Below are 22,696 nucleotides of genomic sequence, written 5' to 3'. Positions count from 1 at the left end.
TCCGTCTGGCCACTCTACCATAAAGGCCTGATTGGTGGAGTTTTGCAGAGATGGTTGTCCTTCTGGAAGGTTCTTCCATCTCCACAGGAATTCTGGAGCTCTATCAGAGTGACCATCGGATTCTTGGTTGCCTCCCTGACCAAGGCCCTTCTCCCCTGATAGCTCAGTTTTGCCAGGCAGCCAGCTCTAGGAAGAGTCTTGGTGGTTCTGAACTTCTTCCATTTAAGAATAATGGAGGCCACTGTGTTCTTTGGGACCTTCAATGCTGCAGAAATTTTCTGATACCTTTCCCTAGATCTAGGCCTCGACACAATCCTATAGAAAATAGACATTCGACCTCATGGCTTGGACCTTATATAGACAAGCGTGTGCCTTTCCAAAACATGTCCAATCATTTGAATTTACCACAGGTGGACTCCAATAAAGTTGTAGAAACATTTCAAGGATGATCAATGGAAATGGGATGCACCTGAGCTCAATTTCGAGTCTCATAGCAAAGGGTCTGAATACCTATGTAAATAACGTATTTCAGTTATTTATTTTGAATACATTTGCCAAAAATTCTAAAAACCTGTTTTCAGTTTGTCATTATGGGGTATTGTGTGTAGATTGATGATTATTATTATTTTTTTCATTTTAGAATAAGGCTGTAACGTAACAAAATGTGGAAAAAGGGAAGGGATCTGATACTTTCCGAATGCACTGTAGCACTGCCAACAACTATCAACAACAGAGTCCACACACACACACACACACACACACACTGGCTGTGAATTTAGACACACGTTTCAATGGATCTGGTAGTGGTTTATATAGGACCTAATGGTTTATATGGTCTCGATGACATCACCTGTGTGGCATTAGAGATGTTGAGGCTGATTGTCTCTCTCCCTGATCAGAGTGTCCGCATGACTCGCTCTCAAACCCAGTTACACGAGACAGATAAGAGTTCTGGGGTACGAGAGTGGACGCATGAGTGACAGCCATGCTTCCCCTACTATACACACACTAGGCCTGTCCGAATACCTGTATGTGCGTTCTAAACAGCACTGATTGAGTATGCGTATGCACAAATAGGAAATCAACGTTTTATAGTAAACTTGGACTTTGAAACTTTGACAATTGAGTAAGCTTTAAATGCCAGAAAGTCTCACTTATTTAGGCTTTTCAACAAGTACGGATTCACTGCATCAGATAAGGGGATAAGGAGATGAACGAATGAACGAATGGCTCATTCTCAGCATGGATGAGGCTAGTATGTTAATATTTGTTGCTTACTGCATACATTTCAACTACAGAGTACTTTCTAATTAGTATGTAGTACAATTAGTACACAGTATTTAATTTTCATACGTAGGCAAGACAGATTTCGGACACAGCAATATACAAGTACGGCCACAAACCAGGATCAGTACTTCATTCATTGAAGTAATTCATTAAAGTTTAAGCATGATTAATTTATGCAAAATTACAAGCGATTAGTCTTGGACCATATATCTTATCTGAATCAGGTGGTATGTTGACACCTGAAACCGCACAAAATAGCCATGGGGAGTTTCAAGCAGTATCAGGCAGTCCGCTGAAGACACCATTATGCCACTTGTACCATTGCCCCGCAAGGCCTTTGAAAAGACAGTATATGATTAACCTTGAGAATTGGAAAGACACAGCCGATCCAGCACAACGCACAATGCCATGGGCACTGTTAGGAGCTCAGGCATACAGACACAATGTGGCAGCAATGTTTCTGGAAGATTCACGCAATGCTGCATTCATTTAATTATACAGTATGGGTACAATATGGGTCTGAAAAAAAAAATCCTAATTGAAAATGCTTAAATTGCACATACAGTACCATTCAAAAGTTTGGACACACCTACTAATTCAAGGCTTTTTCTTAATTTTATACTATTTTCTACATTGTAGAATAATAGTGGAGACATCCAAACTATTAAATAACACATATGGAATCATGTAGTAACCAAAACCAGTGTTGAACGAATCAACATACATTTTATATTTTAGAATCTTTAAAGTAGCCAACCTTTGCCTTGAGGGCAGCTTGGCACACTCTTGACATTCTCTCAACCAGCTTCACCTGGAATTGTTTTCCAACAGTCTTGAAGGAGTTTCCATATATGCTGAGCACATGTTGGCTGCTTTTCCTTCATTCTGCGGTCCAACTAATCCCAAACTATCTCAATTGGGTTGAGGTCAGTGATTGTGGAGGCCAGGTCATCTGATGCAGCACTCCATCACCCTCCTTCTTAGTCAAATAACCCTTGCACAGCCTGGAGGTGTGTTGGGTCATTGTCCTGTTGAAAAACAAATGCTTATTTGAGCTGTTCTAGCCATAATATGGACTTGGTATTTTCCCAAATATGGCTCTCTTCTGTATACCACCACCACCTTGTCACAACACAACTGATTGGCTCAAATGCATTAAGAAGGAAAGAAATTCCACAAATTAACTTTTAACAAGGCACACATGTTAATTGAAATGCATTTCAGGTGACTACCTCGTGAAGCTGGTTGAGAGAATGCCAAGAGTGCAAAGCTATCAAGGCAAAGGGTGGCTACTTTGAAAAATCTCAAATATAAAATCTATTTGTTTTACACTTTTTTGGTTACTACATGATTCCATATATGTTATTTCATAGTTTTGATGTCTTCATTAGAACCAGGTTGCTGGCACTGGTTACAGTTTGAAGCTGAGTGGGCAGCTTGATGAATATTTAGTCAATATTTAAATCACCCAGAACATATACCTTTCTGTTGATATCACTAACATTATGTCGGCCAATGCTCCTGGTGTAATGTACATTTGCTGAAGCATTTTGACAACTCAGCGTCACAATGGTAGGGATTAGCTGAGCTGGGCTTGGGTCATTGATAAGTCATTGTCTCAACACAGCCTTATAATGCTGTGAAAGGATCCAGGAACCCAAATGATTTGGGTGGATCCCATCCTCCTTATAAAACGGGTTTTGTTTCCAAAAGGTAGCGAAAAATCACGTAGCCAATTGTGAAATGAAAGAATCCTGCAAAAGCGATCAATTCCATGATTCAGAGAGGGCACAGGGCCAGATATGATGGGTCTTATGTTAGTGTCTAGCAGAGAGTCAATCAGCTCTCTACAATCCTGTTTCAAGTGTTCAGAGCTGCCCTTCATAATTTCATTAAAACTCACATGGACTACGATAGAATCAATTTTCATGTCCTGAGGTAGTACATTCAGGAGCAGCTTAGTCATGTCATTTACTCGAGCTCCGGGATAGGACACGAGTTGAAGAAGTGATCATTCTTTAACTCGTGTTTTTCTACTCAATTTAAATGGACATGGACAAAACTACATGTCCTAAAACTCAATTGTCCATTTGAAAGTGAATAGAAGCACTCAAAACTACAGCAGAACACACTATGTGTAACTCTCTCTTCTCTCTCTCTCCCTAGTCTCTCAACCCTCTCCTCTCTCTCTCAATTCAATTTGAATTTCAATTTAAGGGGCTTTATTGGCATGGGAAACATATGTTTGCATTGCCAAAGCAAGTGAAATAGATAAGAAACAAAAGTGAAATAAACAATAAAAAATGTACAGTAAACATTACACTTATTCCAAAAGAATAAAGACATTTCAAAAGTCATATGTCTACAGTGTTGTAATGCTGTGCACATAGTTAAAGTACAAAATGGAAAATAAATAAACATAAATATAGGTTGTATTTACAATGGTGTTTCTTCTTCACTGGTTGCCCTTTTCTTGTGGCAACAGGTCACAAATCGTGCTGCTGTGATTGCACACTGTGGTATTTCACCCAATAGACACAGGAGTTTATCAAAATTGGATTTGTTTTTGAATTTTCGAATTTGTGGGTATAATCTGAGGAAAATATATTTCTCTAATATAGGTTAGGAAGTGCAGCTCCTCATTTTAGACCTCATTTTGTGGGCAGTGTGCATTATAGCCTGTCTTCTCTTGAGAATACAAGAACACAATGGACAGGACGAAACAGGATGCACTCTAGACACAACCAGCCTGAAATACCGTCCTGCTACAGATCTCAGACCTGCGCACAGACACAGGTCATGTCACATGCAAAGTACAGCCACAAACCAGAATCAGGGTCTCATTTTCGAAGGTACCCTGAGCACAACAATCCAACAAAAATGGAGTAATGAAGTGATCTACGGGACTTTAGTGATGACAATCCAACCTTCGGATAAAGGATGCAGTGATGAGTATAAAACCTTCAGACTGCATCCACAGGTTTTAGATTGGTGTCTGCTGCATTTTGATAAATTCAAGGATTTTTCTTAGTACATAGTCAAAACTGGTAGGAAAGAAGTGGGCATCTTCTAAAAAAGACACACACTTTAAATCTTACCGCATGAAAATCTTACCGCATTTACAGTAACTAACCACACAACATTGGTCCATTTCAGATATTGGCATCATGCAGTAAAAATGATCAACTTTGGAGTTCTCCATTCATTGAAGTAATTCATTAAAGTTCAATCTCGATGAATTAATGCAAAATGACATGCGATTAGTCTTGGCCCATATCTTATCTGCATCAAGTGGTATGTTGACATCTGAAACCACACAAAATAGCCATGGGGAAAGAGTTCCAAGCAGTATCAGGGAGTCTCTCCTGTCTCTCCCTCCCTGGTCTTTCACCCCTCTCTCAATCTCTCTCAGTCTTTCTCTCTGTCTCTCTCTTTCTCTCGCTCTCCGTCTCATTCAACCACTCTGATCAGAATACAATGGACAGGATGAAACGGGATGCACTATTGACACACCCAGCATGAAATACTGACCTGCTACAGATCTCAGACCTCCGCACGGACACAAACCATGTCACACGCACGCACACAAACACACACTCAATGCAGGTATATGAACGAGAAGGCTATTAAGCACTGTTGTGTTATGCCTAGAGGGACTCCTGTGAGATGGATTGATATTTTCCCCCAATCTTGTTTGTGTTGATGGTGTTACCACATTCCGGTGGGGTTATGTAAACCCAGCGCCGGCCAGGCATGCAGACAGAAGGCGCAGTTATCTCTCCTTTTGATTTAAGATTAGCCTACAACTCTCATTGCTTGGTTTTCATATGCAAAAAAAGAATGTGCATGCATATCCATGAGACGTTCTATCTAAGATCAGAAGTAATGTTCTGTATCCATCTAACGCACACACGCCACACACAAACACGTACTTGCAAATCTAAGCGTCTTGGATATGCATCTTGGATATGCAGCGATATTGGTGGAAAGATCTAGGGTAGTTTTGTGTAAAATTAATGAATACCCATACACCCTTTTGCCCTCATACACCATCAAAACACACACAAAACAACATCTCATGTAATATGCCAACTCTCCAAGGCAACCAATTTGTCCCATGCATGCAACCCCCATCAGTGTGACTTTACTTGGGCAAATGACAATGGCCAATGACAAATGAATGACAATGGCCAAAGACCAATGAACGACATGGCCAACAGCCTCGTACGAACCATCCTGATCTTGCGAGTTTACAGGTTGGTTCATACGAGGCTATGGCCAACTACCTTTTAGAAAAGAAAACCAGCATTACCTTGGCCCTTAAAAGCCAGAATTGTATAGCCCTGACTTTTTATTTTTTTATGAATATGTGTGCTGTGTTTAGTTTGTTTTACATCGATTTGCTTTTGTCTCATGAATTGTATGTGCAGGGCTCCCTTGTGAAAGAGACCCTGGTCTCAATGGCGAGTCCCTGTTCAAATGAAGAAAAGAAAAAGACCATAATGCATTGAGCATTGAGAAAAGCAGAGTGCCGAGCAGCCCATACAAAACAAGGCAATGGTGTGCTTTAGGACCATGCGGATGCCTCCGAGCAGTCCGTAGGCTGTTTGGAGTGTTTATCCGACTGGATTAAAAAAAACGAATTATGTCCCCCCCACTTCTAAACCAAAGTTGCGTCCATGTTTTTTGCCGTAGCACTACACAGCTGATTCAAATAATCTCCTAATCATCAAGCTTTGATCATTTAAATCAGCTGTGTAGTGTACAATTCTACAGATGTTTGGGAGTGGGGGTGCTTTGAATTTTTTGCCCACGCTACAAACGGCTATATCGTTCTTCTAATACAGGACTAGTAAAATAAATTAATATTGTTTTTTTAATTCTGATTTTTCAGGGGGTGTAGCAGCACCCCTACTTCCCGTGGCTATGCAATTCAGGAGAAAGGACATGTTATTGGGACACAGGCCTGGTCCGAACCAAATGCTGAACACTCGACGGGAAGTGGAGGTTAAAGGGTCAAAGCATGATGAGACTTCCTTCTACTTCATATATACTAGTAACAGGACAGATCCAGTGACATTGTGAGGTTAGCATGCACATCAACGAACGTTAACAATCACTGTAATTTAAAGAATAAAGCACATATACAGTACCTGCAAGGGTTAAGCAAGTAAACAGTCATTAACCTGTATTTTATCACTCTGGCCTAAAATATCCCTGTGTCATTGGGTAACGTAAACCTATGAAATATTTCGGAGAAACCACTCACTCACCCCCATTACGGTCTGTCTAGCAACAACCATTATCACAAGCCACCTGTAGAAGATAAGACATTAAAGTCAGGGCCCGTGTTAGCACCAGTTGGTTTCAGAAGTGAAGAAAAGCAGACCTGGGTTCAATACCATTTGAAATATTTTAGCGTTTGCTTTTGTCTACTTGGAGTGCCATATGGGCAGGGTTTTCACCTTTTTGACTATTCTATAGGTTCCATTGTACCAAGCAGGCTCAATCAAGCCCAGATAGAGTATTACAAATTATCTGTATTTGAATCCAGGTTTGAATAAAAGCACCCAAAAAGCTAGACCCTTTCTTCTGCAATCCACACATTATGTTCTATTCATGAAATTTCTTAACAGCTGCAAGCTAACTTTCTTAATCAAAATGCAAGACAAGATCTACCACTCAGATGTAAAAAAAAAAACATGATTTAAAAAAAATTGTAAGCCTATGCAACATTAACCAATTAAAAACTGTTCTGTCGTAATGAGGTTTGTGCAGTAGGCTATAGGCCCAATACACTATCACTGCATATTGGCTACACTTGAATTGCCCTACCAATGTTGTTCTTTTAAAACCATTTTGAAATTATATTTAAACATTTTAGGTGTATGATCACACTGGTAATAGATCATTTGTTGAATTACTTTGGAAGCTCAGCTGAGTGAGCATAATCATTTGCTTATTTTTTTTACTGGACTGAACCCTTAAAAAAATGAATTTGTTGCAGCAAACTTCCGCAAGTTTGTGGTAAATTTGCTGAAAAGTAAATAGTGTGGCACAAAAAATGTTGCCAGAAGCTTGCAAATGTTTGCCACTAGTGGTGAATCTGCGACAAATCTTTGGCAACAAAAATATTTATTGCCACTAGCAGTAAACAGTTCGCCAAAGGTTTTTTTCTGGCAGACAATTGTCTGAAGATTTAATTTGAATCTGTGGCAAACCTTGGCAACAAGTTCCAAGACCAGTAACCATTGATGACCAATCAGGAGAATTAGAAACATCTAACGTGAACTCACGTAAACTCGTACATCGCCTTGGTCCGTACAATTGCCCTTATTTTAGCGCCCCAAAAACGTAATACTTCCAGACCAACTGTAATGTCAACACCATTGTAAAGCACAATTTCTCCCCTTTCCAACAGAATCAATTACATGACCTAAACCCTGCTCGTTTCTGCATAATTCAAGCAGGCAATGAGCCCCGTCGGGTCTTTAAAGAAATGGCGGGCGGGGAAGCGAAACTAATGCGTGGTAGTGAGAAGGACAGATGTCGTGTGGGAAAATTGCTTTTTTCACTCGATCTGTCCAACTTATCACCTTATCGCCTCTAAAATGTAACTAAAAGACTATAAAGAGTTTATATAATGTTTCATTACATACCTATTTGAAGGTTTGTGTCGAATTTGAATCGGGTTTTTAGGGAGGTGCTAAAGTGATATTGGAAGTAAACAGCGGCTTTGAGAAGGATGATTGCACGCAATGATGACGCAAAAAATTACTAGGTATCCCCCCTTACCCCCGTCACTGTCCATTTCTTGCTTTTAAACGAGAGACGTGCTACACCTGGTGGAGAAAGATTGTAAGACAGAAATAGTTGCTTTATGCATGCTGTACGTTACGACATGACACGTCAAGATGTAACGGAGGGTCAGTTTTTTCAACTTTTCTCCAATACTATAGAGCCATTACCATGTCGATCAACGCTTGAATAGAAACCTAGTTCACACCCCAGATTTTGAAGTCAACACAGTCGCTACAGTCCCATTAGTTTTCTTTGTAGCCTCGTTTGAATGTCGCGGTTACGCACATTTGTACGGAATGGGGTGAGTTTACATTATTGGAAAATGGAAACCAAGATATCTAGCTAGCTACCTAATAAAGTTGGCTGGTGAGTGTCTAACTTAACTCAACTTCCTAATAAACGTTAACATGTTATTAGCTAAATGATGCCCTGATAGCAATGTCATGTTGTAAGGGATAGAGTGAAATGCATTGTTGATACCAGTTTCAATCTGTCAGCGCCACTGACTGGCTAGCGCTCAGCTAGCTAAGGTTAGCTATTATATTTTTGTACAATTAATGTAATAGGTAGATAGCTAACTATTGATTTGCCTACACACTTACAATACCGGTCAAAAGTTTTAGAACACCTACTCATTCAAGGGTATTTCTTCATTTTTATTATTTTCTACATTGTAGAATAATAGTGAAGACATTAAAACTATAAAATAACACATAAAATCACGTAGCTACCAAAGAAGTGTTAAACAAATCAAAATATGTTTCATATGTGAGATTCTTCAAATAGCCACTCTTTGCCTTGATGACAGCTTTGAACACTCTTGGCACTCGCAACCAAATTCATGGAGTAGTCACCAGGAATGCATTTAAATTAACTGGTGTGCCTTCTAAAAGTTAATTTGTGGAATTTCTTTCCTTCTTAACGCATGTGAGTCCATCAGTTGTGTTGTGACAAGGTAGGGGGGTATACAGAAGATAGCCCAATTTGGTAAAAGACCAAGTCCATATTATGGCAAGAACAGCTCAAATAGGCAAGGAGAAACGACAGTCCATTACATTACTTCAATCAGTAAAATGTCAAGAACTTTGAAAGTTTCTTCAAGTGCAGTCAAGCACTATGATGAAACTGGATCTCATGAGGACCGCCACAGGAATGGAAGACCCAGAGGTAACTCTGCTGCAGAGGATAAGTTCAGTAGAGTTACTAGCCTCAGAAATTGCAGCCCAAATAAATGCTTCAGAGAGTTCGAGTAACAGACACATCTCAACATCAACTGTTCAGAGGAGACTGCATGAATCAGGCCTTCCAGGTCAAATTGCTGCAAAGAAACCACTACTAAAGGACACCAATAATAAGAAACAGGAGGGCCAAGAAACAGGAGCAATTGACATTAGACCGGTGGAAATTTGTCCTTTGGTCTGGAGTCCAAATTGGAGATTTTTGGTTCCAACCGTCTTGTCTTTGTTAGACGTGGTGTGGATGAACGGATGATCTCCGCATGTGTATTTCCCACCGTAAAGCATGGAGGAGGAGGTGTGATGGTGTGGGGGTGCTTTGCTGGTGACACTGTCTGTGATTTATTTAGAATTCAAGGCATACTTAACCAGCATGGCTACCACAGCATTCTGCAGAAATACGCCATCCCAACTGGTTTGGGGTTAGTGGGACTATCATTTGTTTTTCAACAGTGCAATGACCCAACACACCTCCAGGCTGTGTAAAGGCTATTTTACCAAGAAGGAGAGTGATGGAGTGCTGCATCAGATGACCTGGTCTCCACAATCCCCCGACCTCAACCAAATTGAGATGGTTTGGGATGAGTCGGACCGTAGAGTGAAGGAAAAGCAGCCAACAAGTGCTCAGCATATGTGGGAACTCCTTCAAGACTATTGGAAAAGCATTTCGGTGAAGCCGGTTGAGAGAATGCCAAGAGTGTTCAAAGCTGTCATCAAGGCAAAGGATGGCTATTTGAAAAATCTCAAATATAAAATATATTTAAAAAAATGTAACACTTAGTTGGTTACTAAAGATTCCATATGTGTTATTTCACAGTTTTTTTCACACCCTGATCTGTTTCACCTGTCTTTGAGATTGTCTCCACCCCCCTCCAGGTGTCGCCCATCTTCCCCATTATCCCCTGTGTATTTATACCTGTGTTCTCTATTTGTCTGTTGCCAGTTCATCTTGTTTGTCAAGTCAACCAGCGTTTTTTTTGTCTCAGCGCCTGCTTTTCCTCAGTCTCTCTTTCTCACCCTTCTGGTTTTGACCCTTGCCTGTCCTGTCTCTGAGCTAGCCTGCCTGACAACTCTACTTGCCCCTGAGCCTGCCTGCCATTCTGTACCTTTGCCCCACCTCTGAATTACCGACCAACTGCCTGACCTGAGCCTGTCTGCCGTCCTGTACCTTTTCCCCACCTCTGGATTACTGACCTCTGCCTGACCCGACCCTGAGCCTGCCTGCCGTCCTGTACCTTTCCGCCACTACTCTGGTTATCGACCCTTGCCTGCCTTGACCTGTCGTTTGCCTGCCCTGTTGCTGTAATAAACATTGTTACTTCGACAGTCTGCATCTTGGTCTTACCTTCTAGTATGATAGTTTTTGATGTCTTCGCTTTTATTCTACAATGTAGAAAATAGTAAAAAAATATATATATTTTTTTGAATGAATAGGTGTTCTAAAACTTTGGACCGGTAGTGTATATTTTTAGGTAAATACATTGCTGTCTTAATATTCATGTAAATATCTTAGTGTCACGGTTCAGTAGCATGTTAGCTAGCACAATTGCTACGGTATAAAGAATATGAATTGATTTGGCATTAAAGCAAAACTTCAATTTTGCAGATGGATACCCTTCACCTATCCATAGTGTTGGAAGAAGCTTGGAGGAGGATGCATCAACACCCTGGAAATATGTTTGTGGTGCAATCACTAATAATGAGTGTGATGAATGAGTGTTTTCTAATAATTGCGTCAACAGTTGTTGCCTTCTCACCAAGCTGCTTGCCTATTGTCCTGTAGCCCATCCCAGCCTTGTGCAGGTCTACAATTTTATCCCTGATGTCCTTACACAGCTCTCTGGTCTTGGCCATTGTGGAGAGGTTGGAGTCTGTTTGATTGAGTGTGTGGAAAGGTGTCTTTTATACAGGTAACGAGTTCAAACAGGTGCAGTTAATACAGGTAATGAGTGGAGAACAGGAGGGCTTCTTAAAGAAAAACAAACAGGTCTGTGAGAGCCGGAATTCTTACTGGTTGGTAGGTGATCAAATACTTATGTCATGCAATAAAATGGAAATGAATTACTTAAAAATCATACAATGTGATTTTCTGGATTTTTGTTTTAGATTCCGTCTCTCACAGTTGAAGTGTACCTATGATAAAAATTACAGACCTCTACATGCTTTGTAAGTAGGAAAACCTGCCAAATCGGCAGTGTATCAAATACTTCTTCTCCCCACTGTATATACAGTATATACATGTATATATTTTCTACTGCTCGCCAAAATAAAAACTTGGTCAACCAAACAATCGACCAGTTGACTAATTGGGGTAATCCCTAGTTCGAACTGATAACCAGCCGGTAATCTGCCTGCCTTTCTGAAAATCAAAGCTACTGCCGCCCCTACTCATTTAGCTCTTTCCTCACTCCCTTCCCTTTTGTTCAACCATTTCACCTGTCTTATCAACCCTTCCCTCCTAAAAGTATGTAATTTAGAAATGTGGGTGAAACTATCCCTTAATCTACCCCCTAGCATTTAAGCCTAGCAGTTAAGAGCGTTGGGCCAGTAACCGAAAGGTTGCTCTGTTCAAATCCCAGAACCAGCAAGTTGAAAAAATCTGCTATTCTGCCCTTGAGCAAGGCAGTTAACCCCCAACAACAACTGGGCCCAAAGCTGTCATCAAGGCAAAGGGTGGCTACTTTGAAGAATCTAAAATATATTTTGATTTGTTTAACACTTTTTGGGTTACTACATGATTCCTTATGTGCTATTTCATAGTTTGTAGATGTCACAATGTAGATGTTTTGACTTGTTGTAACGGCAGTCTAAGTCTTCCTCCTCCTCGGACGAGGAGAGGCGAGAAGGATCGGAGGACCAATGTGCAGCGTGGTAAGTTTCCATGATTTAATAAGCACGAAAACTATACACAATACAAAATAACAAAAAGAACTAACCGTAACAGTCCCGTGTGGCACAAACACTGACACAGAAAACAACCACCCACAAATCCCCAACACAAAACAAGCCACCTATATATGATTCTCAATCAGGGACAACGATTGACAGCTGCCTCTGATTGAGAACCATATTAGGCTGAACACAGAAACAGACAAACTAGAGACACAACATAGAATGCCCACCCAGCTCACGTCCTGACCAACACTAAAACAAGCACAACACATAAGAACTCTGGTCAGGACGTGACAGTACCCCCCTCCTGAGGTGCGGACTCCGAACGCACCCCTAAAACTCAAGGGGAGGGTCTGGGTGGGCATCTGTCCGCGGTGGCGGCTCCGGCGCAGGACGAGGACACCACTCCACCACTGTCTTTGTCCCCCTCCTTAGCGTCCTTTGAGTGGCGACCCTCGCCCCCGACCTTGGCCTAGGAATCCTCCCCAAGGCCCCCACATGATTTAGGAGACAGCTCAGGACAGAGAGGTATCTCAGGACAGAGAGGTAGCTCAGGACAGAGAGGTAGCTCAGGACAGAGAGGTAGCTCAGGACAGAGAGGTAGCTCAGGACAGAGAGGTAGCTCAGGACAGAGGGGCAACTCCGGACTGAAGGGCAACTCCGGACTGAAGGGCAGCTCCGGACAGAGAGGCAGCTCCGGACTAATGGCAGCTCCGGACTGAGGGGCAGCTCCGGACTGAGGGGCAGCTCCGGACTGAGGGGCAGCTCCGGACTGGAGGGCAGCTCATGACTGGAAGGCAGCTCATGACTGGAGGGCAGCTCATGACTGGAGGGCAGCTCATGACTGGAGGGCAGCTCATGACTGGAGGGCAGCTCATGACTGGAGGGCAGCTCCTGACTGGCGGGCAGCTCATGACTGGCAGGCAGCTCTGACAGCTCCTGACTGGCGGGCGGCTCTGGCAGCTCCTGACTGGCTGGCGGCTCTGGCAGCTCCTGACTGGCTGGCGGCTCTGGCAGCTCCTGACTGGCTGGCGGCTCTGGCGGCTCCTGACTGACGGACGGCTCTAGCGGCTCCTGACTGACGGACGGCTCTAACGGCTCGGGACAGACGGGCGGCTCTAACGGCTCGGGACAGACGGGCGGCTCTAACGGCGCTGGGCAGACGGATGGCTCAGACGGCGCCGGGCAGACGGATGGCTCAGACGGCACTGGGCAGACGGATGGCTCAGACGGCGCTGGGCAGACGGATGTCTCAGACGGGGCTGGGCAGACGGATGGCTCAGACGGCGCTGGGCAGGCAGATGGCTCAGACGGCGCTGGGCAGACGAGCAGTGCAGGCGGCGTTCAGCAGACGAGCAGTGCAGGCGGCGTTGGGCAGACGGCCGACTCTGACCTGCTGAGGCGCACAGTAGGCCTGGTGCGTGGTGCCGGAACTGGTGGTACCGGACTGGAGACACGCACCACAGGGAGATTGCGTGGAGGAGGAACAGGGCTCTGGAGACGCACTGGAAGCCTGGTGCGTGGTGTAAGCACTGATGGTACGGGGCTGGGGCGGGGCGGGAAGGTGGCGCCGGATATACCGGACCGTGCAGGCGTACTGGGTCCCTTGAGCACCGAGCCTGCTCAACCTTACCTGGTTGAATGCTCCCCGTAGCCCGTCCAGTGCGGGGAGGTGGAATAACCCGCACTGGGCTGTGTTGGCGAACCGGGGACACCATGCGTAAGGCTGGTGCCATGTACACCGGCCCGAGGAGACGTGCTGGAGGCCAGATATGTTGAGCCGGCTTCATGGCACTTATGTAGTGTTTGTGTTGGGGTGTCAGTGTGTGTGCATAGAGTCAGTGCAAAAAAGGGCCAATGCCGGTAGTCCGGGTAGCCATTTGATTTAGCAGCCTTGTTTAGCAGTTATGGGTTTGGGGTAGAAGCTGTTCAGGGTCCTGTTGGTTCCAGACTTGGTGGTCTGGTGTCGCTTGCCATGCTGTAGAAGAGAGAACAGTTGTCACGACCGCTGTCGTCGTGGAAATAACCGGACCGAGGTGCAGCGTGGTGAGCGTACATTTTTCTTTATTAAGAATGTCGCCAACAAAACAAGAAACACCAAAAACGAACGTGAAGCTTACTAGAGCTATACAGGCCAATAACAAAGACAACTACTCACAACTAAGGTGGCAAAACAGGCTGCCTAAGTATGATTCCCAATCAGAGACAACGATAGACAGCTGCCTCTGATTGGGAACCACACTCGGTCAAACACACAGAAATACAAAACATAGAATGTCCACCGCACATCACACCCTGACCTAACCAAATAGAGAAATAAAACGGCTCTCTAAGGTCAGGGCGTGACAACAGTTTATGGCTTGGGTGGCTGGAGTCTTTGAAAAAATGTTAGGCCTTGCTCTGACACTGCTTCGTATAGAGGTCCTGGATGACAGGGAGCTCGGACCCAGTGATGTCCACATCAAGTTCAGCTGAAGTTCATGCAGGCAATGCAAAATAAATTATAATAAATTCAATATTGTATCTTGATTGTGTAGGAAAGGGAGGGGGTGGGATGGTAGGGAAGACAAAAATAATAAGCAAAATTGAAATTAGGCTTACACTGAAAATAAATAATGACCCAGCTGCTGGGTCAATCCCCCAATCCAATGTGCTCTGTTTATGTCACAACCCAACACACTGACTGGGTTGTTTTAACCCAACAATACAGTCTAATATACCCAGCAGCTGGGTCAAGTGTTCAACTCAAGGTCCTGGGTTAGAAGCACAACCCAACCCAACTGGGTTCTCAGACGACACGAAAGAGAGGTTGAACAGGCTAGTAATAGGGGTTGCAACAATTTCGGCAGATAATTTTAGAAAGAAAGGGTCCAGATTGTCTAGCCCGGCTGATTTGTAGGGGTCCAGATTTTGCAGCTCTTTCAGAACATCAGCTGACTGGATTTGGGAGAAGGAGAAATGGGGAAGGCTTGGGCGAGTTGCTGTGGGGGGTGCAGTGCTGTTGACCGGGGTAGGGGTAGCCAGGTGGAAAGCATGGCCAGCCGTAGAAAAATGCTTATTGAAATTCTCAATTATAGTGGATTTTTCTGTGGTGACAGTGTTTCCTATCCTCAGTGCAGTGGGCAGCTGGGAGGAGGTCCTCTTATTCTCCATGGACTTTACAGTGTCCCAGAACTTTTTTGAGTTTGTGTAGCAGGAAGCACATTTCTGCTTGAAAAAGCTAGCCTTGGCTTTTCTAACTGCCTAGCTTCCCTGAAAAGTTGCATATCACGGGGGCTGTTCGATGCTATTGCAGAACGCCATTGGATGTTTTTGTGTTGGTTAAGGGCAGTCAGGTCTGGAGAGAACCAAGGGCTATATCTGTTCCTGGTTCTAAATTTCTTGAATGGGGCATGCTTATTTAAGATGGTGAGGAAGGCATTAAAAAAAAAGAACCAGGCATCCTCTACTGACGGGATGAGATCAATATCCTTCCAGGATACCCCGGCCAGGTCGATTAGAAAGGCCTGCTCGCTGAAGTGTTTCAGGGAGCGTTTGACCGCTGACCCATTACGGATGCAGGCAATGAGGCAGTGATCGCTGAGATCTAGGTTGAAAACAGCAGAGGTGTATTTAGAGGGCAAGTTGGTTAGGATGATATCTATGAGGGTGCCCGTGTTTACATAGACAATATTTTATTCGACGCTTGCACGTCCCACTCGTTCTTATTATATTTCAGTGGTTCCACTTTTTAGCCTATGACTTGGGTGTATTATTTAGCCTTGAAATACTTAGCTGTCGCACGTGTGAATGGGGCTCAAAGGTAAAGGCACTGTCTTGAGGGAGGTTATCTTTGCCACGCGCAGGATCTACGGATAGTGAGTTACACCACCAACTTTCAAAGTGCAGAAACCTGTCGCAGTGATAGCGAGCAGTAGGCTATTTCTTTTTATTTCTAAAAGCGAGTTATTCAGGGGGGCTGCTGCATTGATTTTACAGTTAACAAAGATAACCAACTGAAACGGGGCTTACGCCAACGTTGTATGGAACTGCTGTAGGTAATGAAATGACAGACTTTCTCACTTTTCCCGCACTGCTCCTGAGCGTTCTGTTGCTACTGCTCAGCGGCATCATCACACCTGCATACACAGATGATGTAAGTATGAAAATAGCACGCTGAATTAGGCTATAAGGGCTCAGATTAGTATAAAGTAAGCTGCATATCAATCATGCATGTGTTATAACTGATTTGTATAGGAAATATTGTTCAACCATTGTGTATTGCGTACATGAATCTGAGTTGACGATGTAGCTGAGTTGATGTGTCATCCAAGCCGAAATTACTTCAAATGATGTGTCACCTGAATATCCACCAATAGACGTATTATTGTTAGCCTAACTCGTACAGGTAGCCTAGGTTTACTTAGTGTAGCAGGAGCGTTATGTTGAGCTAAGCTGGGTATAAAATGCATTTATGTCAGAGTTCAATTATGTTGATGTCATTTATTGCCTCTACAGGTCTAGGGCTCATGACGAGTGTATTACAAAGCTTTAGGTTACTGGTAAAGATTGCATTTAGTTGTAGAGTGATGACAATTTTAATATGGTAGAATGGAAATGGTTAAAAAGATTCAGCCAGCTTCAACAGAGGCGCTATTGCGTGCGCGCGCGCACACACACACACACACACACACACACACACACACACACACACACACACACACACACACACACACACACACACACACACACACACACACACACACACACACACAGATAGCTCATTACGCTGTTTGTTAATTAATACATTTTTCATAATCTTCATCATCATTATCCCATCTAAAAGCACAGTCTGGAATCTGGGAATGGTAATTTCAATTATTGATAAAAAGAATGCTCAATATGGGGCATTGAACAGTCAGCCTTGTGCAGACTGCCAGGAGGAAACAGAATCTATGGAACATATTTTCTGGTACTGTCCATCGATTGCTCGCTTTTGGAGTCAGGTCCAGGAATGGTTTTTCAGGATTCAGATGGACCTGCAAACTGTATTGTTAGGGGATCTGAAAAAACACGATCAGTCAATGGGAAATGTCATTATACTCTTGGGTAAAGTATTTATTTTTAGGGCAATATCAGTCAAATCTTTACAAATAGGGATGTTCAGGACCGTCGTAAGACATCACAGTAAAATGGAGGGATGTATTGCAAAAGGAAATTACAAAATGGCATTACACTGGGAAAGATGGGTTAATCTGTGGACATTGGAGGGTTGGAGTTAATAATGAACAGTGGATTGGCCGCTGTGGGTGAAAATCCAGCAAATGAAGAAAGAGGAAATTAGGAAAAGATGTATAAATATACAGTGCATTTGGAAAGTATTCAGATTAATTCTTTCACATTTTGTTACGTTACAGTCTTATTCTAAAATACATTAAATTGTTTTTTCCCCCCTCATCAATCTACACACAATACCCCATAATGACAAAGCGTTAACAGGTTTTTAGACATTTTTGCACATTTACATAAGTATTCAGACCCTTTATTCATTACTTATTTGAAGCACCTTTGGCAGCGATTAGAGCCTTGAGTCTTCTTGGGTATGATGCTACAAGCTTGGCACACCTGTATTTCGGGAGTTTCTCCCATTATTCTCTGCAGATCCTCTCAAGCTCTGTCAGGTTGGATGGGGAGCGTCGCTGCGCAGCTATTTTCTGGTCTCTCTAGAGATATTCGATCAGGTTCAAGTCGGGCTCTGGCTGGGCCACTGAAGGAGATTCAGAGACTTGTCCCGAAGCCACTCCTGCATTGTCTTGGCTGTGTGCTTAGGGTCGTTGTACTGTTGGAAGGTGAACCTTCACCCAAGTCTGAGGTCCTGATCGCTCTGGAGCAGGTTTTCATCAAGGATCTTTCTGTATTTTGCTCCATTCATCTTTCCCTCAATCCTGACTAGTCTCCCAGTTTCTGCCACTGAAAAACATTCCCACAGCCTAATGCTGCCACCACCATGCTTCAACGTAGGGATGGTGACAGTTTTCCTCCAGACGTGACGCTTGGCATTCAGGCCAAAGGGTTCAATCTTGGTTTCATCAGACCAGATAATCTGGTTTCTCACGGTCAGAGTAAATTAGGTGCCTTTTTGCAAACTCCAAGCGGGCTGTCGTGCCTATTACAGAGGAGTGGCTTCCATTTGGCCCTCTACCATAAAGGTGTGATTGGTGGAGTGCTGCAGAGATGGTTGTCCTTCTGGAAGGTTCTCCCATCTCCACAGAGGAACTCTGGAGCACTGTCAGAGTGACCATTGGGTTCTTGGTCACCTCCCTGACCAAGGGCCTTCTCCCCCGATTGCTCAGTTTGGCCGGGCAACCAGCTATAGGAAGGGTCTTGGTGGTTCCAAACGTCTTCCATTTAAGAATGATGGAGGCCACTGTGTTCTTGGGGACCTTCAATCCTGGAGAAATATTTTGGTACCCTTCCCCAGATCTGTGCCTCGACACAATCTTGTGTCGGAGCTCTATGGACAATTCCTTTGACCACATGGCTTGGTTTTTGCTCTGACAAGCACTGTCAACTGTGGGACCTTATGTGGACAGGTGTGTGCCTTTCCAAATCATGTCCAATCAATTGAATTTACCACAGGTGGATTCCAATCAAGTGGTAGAAACATCTCAAAGATGATCAATGGAAGCAGGATGTACCTGACCTCAATTTCGAGTCTCATAGCCAAGGGTCTGAATACTTATTTAATAAGATTTTTCTGTTTTTAATTTGTACTAAATTTGCTAAAAAATCTAAAAACATGGGGTAGGCCGTGGTAGACCGTCATTGTAAATAAGAATTTGTTCTTAACTTCCTTGGGACAGGGGGGCAGTATTGAGTAGCTTGGATAAAAAGGTGCCCAGAGTAAACTGCCTACTACTCAGTCCTAAAAGCTAGAATATGCATATAATTGGATTTGGATAGAAAACACTCTCAAATTTCTAAAACTGTTTGAATGATGTCTGTGAGTATAACAGAACTCATATGGCAGACAAAAACCTGAGAAGAAATCCAACCAGGAAGTGGGAAATCTGAGGTTTGTAGTTTTTCAACTCTTTGCCTATCCAAGATACAGTGGAAATTTGGTCATATTGCACTTCCTAAGGCTTCCACTAGAGGTCAACAGTCTTTAGAACCTTGTTTGATGCTTCTACTGTGATGGAGGATGGAATGGGAGCTGATTGAGTCAGAGGTCTGCCAGAGTGGCATGAGCTGATCACGCGTGCTCACGTGAGAGTTAGCTGCGTTCCATCGCATTTCTACAGACAAAGGAATTCTCCGGTTGAAACATTATTGAAGATTTATGTTAAAAACATCCTAAAGATTGATTCTATACTTCGTTTGACATGTTTCTACGAACTGTAATATGACTTTTTGTCTGAACTTTCGCCTGGACTTGCCCGCGCCTCGTGAGTTTGGATTGTGTACTAAACGCGCGAACAAAAAGGATGTATTTGAACATAAATTATGGACTTTATCGAACATATCAAACATTTATTGTGGAACTGGGGAGTGCATTCTGATGAAGATCATCAAAGGTAAGTGAATATTTATAATGCTTTTTCTGACTTCTGTTGACTCCACAACATGGCGGATATCTGTATGGCTTGTTTTGTTGTCTGAGCACTGTACTCAGATTATTATTATTGCATGGTGTGCTTTTTCGGTAAATCTTTTTTGAAATCTGACACAGCGGTTGCATTAAGGAGAAGTGGTTCTAAAATTCCATGCATAACACTTGTATCTTTTAGCAATGTTTATTATGAGTATTTATGTAAGTTGATGTGGCTCTCTGCAAAATCACCGGATGTTTTGGAACTACTGAACATAACGCGCCAATGTAAACTGAGATTTTTGGATATAAATATGAACTTTATCGAACAAAACATACATGTATTGTGTAACATGAAGTCCTATGAGTGTCATCTGATGAATATCATCAAAGGTTAGTGATTCATTTTATCTCTATTTCTGCTTTTTGTGACTCCTCTCTTTGGCTGGAAAAATGGCTGTGTTTTTCTGTGACTAGGTACTGACCTAACATAATCGTTTGGTGTGCTTTCGTCGTAAAGCCTATTTGAAATCGGACACTGTGGCTGGATTTACAACAAGTTTATCTTTAAAATGGTGTAAAATACTTGTATGTTTGAGGAATTATTAATTAATTATGGGATTTCTGTTGTTTTGAATTTGGCGCCCTGCAATTTCACTGGCTATTGTTGAGGTGAGACGCTTGCGTCCCGAATATCCCAGAGAGGTCTTAACTTGCCTAGTTTAGATCATTTTTATTGTTGATCAAGTCCATTGGTTTGGGAAATTGCTTCAGGCAAGGCTTGGTGGAAGGTTAAAGGATGGTTTCCCGGACACAGATTAAATGTAGTCCTGGACTTAAGACAACCTCAACGGAGAAGGCATATTTGTGACTGGCCTGGAGCGAAACCGCTCCACCACAGGCTTTGCACAATGCTTCGATCATTATAACAATATATGACGAATAAAGGATTGATGTCTATGCAGTTTAAAATCGGACAGCCAACTCCTGATTGAAAGTGCGTATTTAGATCTTTAAAAAATATAGCCTATATGTATGGCAGACTGGGGTGGGGTGAGGGAGGGATGTTATGGAGGCAGCAGGTATAAAGTAGAATGCTCAAATTAGAGTATGTGTTAATGTTGTCCTAATGTGCGTGTACATTTGTGCGTGTGTATGGTGAGAAGAGGGCCAGGCTGGTGTAAGGGTGGCTTGTGTTCACAGTGTAAAAGTGTGGTACGTTTGCGGTGAGAACAATTCCCCCTTGTCGTGTGTATTTGTTTTACAGTGGCTGTTATCTGCAGTAGACATCTGATGAGGCACAGGCTCAGTCTTGTCACTGTGAATCTCAGATCACTCTGCATTTAGACAGTCAGTGTGCTGCGTGCTCCACAGCCTCACCTCTTGGGCATCATAGATTCCATATCACCTGTACTAGTCATGACTACACAGGTTCAGTATTGAGACTCTGGACTAGGAACTCATTACTGCCCCAGATACAATGTTCACCCCCTCTGTAGGACTAGTGTTCCATATGCACAAAAAGCATATTTCTCTCAAATTTTGTGCAGAAATGTGTTTACATCCCTGTTAGTGAGCTTTTCTCTCTTGCCAAAATAATCCATGGATCTGATGGGTGTGGCATATCAAGAAGCTGATTAAACAGCATGATCATTACACAGGTGCGCCTTGTGCTGGGGACAATACATGTGAAGTTTTGTCACACAACACAATGACACATATGTTTTGAGGGGGCGTGCAATTGGCATGCTGACAGTAGTGATGTCCACCAGAGCTGTTGCCAGAGAAATGAATGTTCATTTCTCTACCATAAGCCGCCGCCGCCGTCATTATAGAGAATTTGGCAGTATGATCAACTGGCCTCACAACCGCAGGCCATGCGTATGGCGTTGTGTGGGCGAGCGGTTTGCTGATGTCAACGTTGTGAACAAAGTACCCCATGGTGGTGGTTGGGTTTTGGTATGGTCAGGTATAAGCTACGGACAACAAACAAAATGGCATTTTATCGATGGCAATTTGAATGCACAGGGACACCGTGACTAGATCCTGAGGCCCATTGTCGTGCCATTCATCCGCTGCCATCACCTCATGTTTCAGCATGATAATGTACGGCCCCATGTTGCAAGGATATGTACACAATTCCTGGAAGCTGAAAATGTTCCAGTTCTTCCATGGCCTCCATACTCACCAGACATGTCACCCATTGAGCATGTGTGGGATGCTCAGGATCGACGTGTACCGCAGTGTGTTCCAGTTCCCACCGATATCCAGCAACTTCGCACAGCCAAATTCCACAGGTCACAATAAACAGCCTGATCAACTCTATGCAAAGGAGATGTGTCGCGCTGCATGAGACAAATGGTGGTCACGCCAGATACTGACTGGTTTTCTGATCACGTATCTGTGACCAACAGATGCATATCTGTATTTCAAGTCATGTGAAATCCATAGATTAGGGCCTAATGAATGTATTTCAATTGACTGATTTCCTTATATGAAATGTAACTCAGTAAAATCTCTCAAATTGTTGCATGTTGCATTTATATATTTGTTCAGTATAATACAGAATACGTTTGTATTGATCCATCTGTATATTTAAACCCCGTTGTAATGGGAAACATAAATACAGCAAATATATGTGGTGCTTTATCTTTTCAGCTCATTTTGTATTGTGGCATATAGCCTCTACAAAACAGACGGCCTAAGGCATAGACTTACTGCAGCAGAAGACAACTTTTGAAGTTCCAAAACATCTCTGACCCTTGTTTAAGACTGCTTTCAGTAGCAGAAATGCAGGAAATATAGAAAACTATTGGAATGTGATAGAGGAAATACTCTGCAGAAAGTTGTTCTTTCTGCAGAAAGTTGTTCACAATAACTATCTGCCTCTGTGCAAAAGGGTAAGAAGGAC

At 43.0% G+C, this 22,696-nt stretch overlaps 1 protein-coding gene across 2 annotated transcripts in view; it reads left to right on the top strand.

Moving 5' to 3' along the window:
- Positions 1–15,487: 15,487 nt before the first annotated feature.
- Positions 15,488–22,696, top strand: part of col4a3 (collagen, type IV, alpha 3) — a 125,743-nt gene continuing 118,534 nt past the window's right edge. Inside the window, exon 1 of one of the 2 annotated variants that reach the window (XR_011669855.1) lies at positions 15,488–16,350. Coding sequence is in view for 1 of the 2 variants with exons in the window: in XM_071359539.1 (XP_071215640.1) it covers positions 16,261–16,350 (90 nt within the window). In the remaining variant the exon portion in view is untranslated. The remainder of the gene's footprint in view (positions 16,351–22,696) is intronic. The other variant, XM_071359539.1, reaches the window with a different exon arrangement.

Source organism: Salvelinus alpinus, chromosome 22, assembly GCF_045679555.1.
Source record: "Salvelinus alpinus chromosome 22, SLU_Salpinus.1, whole genome shotgun sequence".
NCBI classification, from domain to species: Eukaryota; Metazoa; Chordata; class Actinopteri; order Salmoniformes; family Salmonidae; genus Salvelinus; species Salvelinus alpinus.
This window is presented reverse-complemented; position numbering and strand designations above follow the sequence as displayed.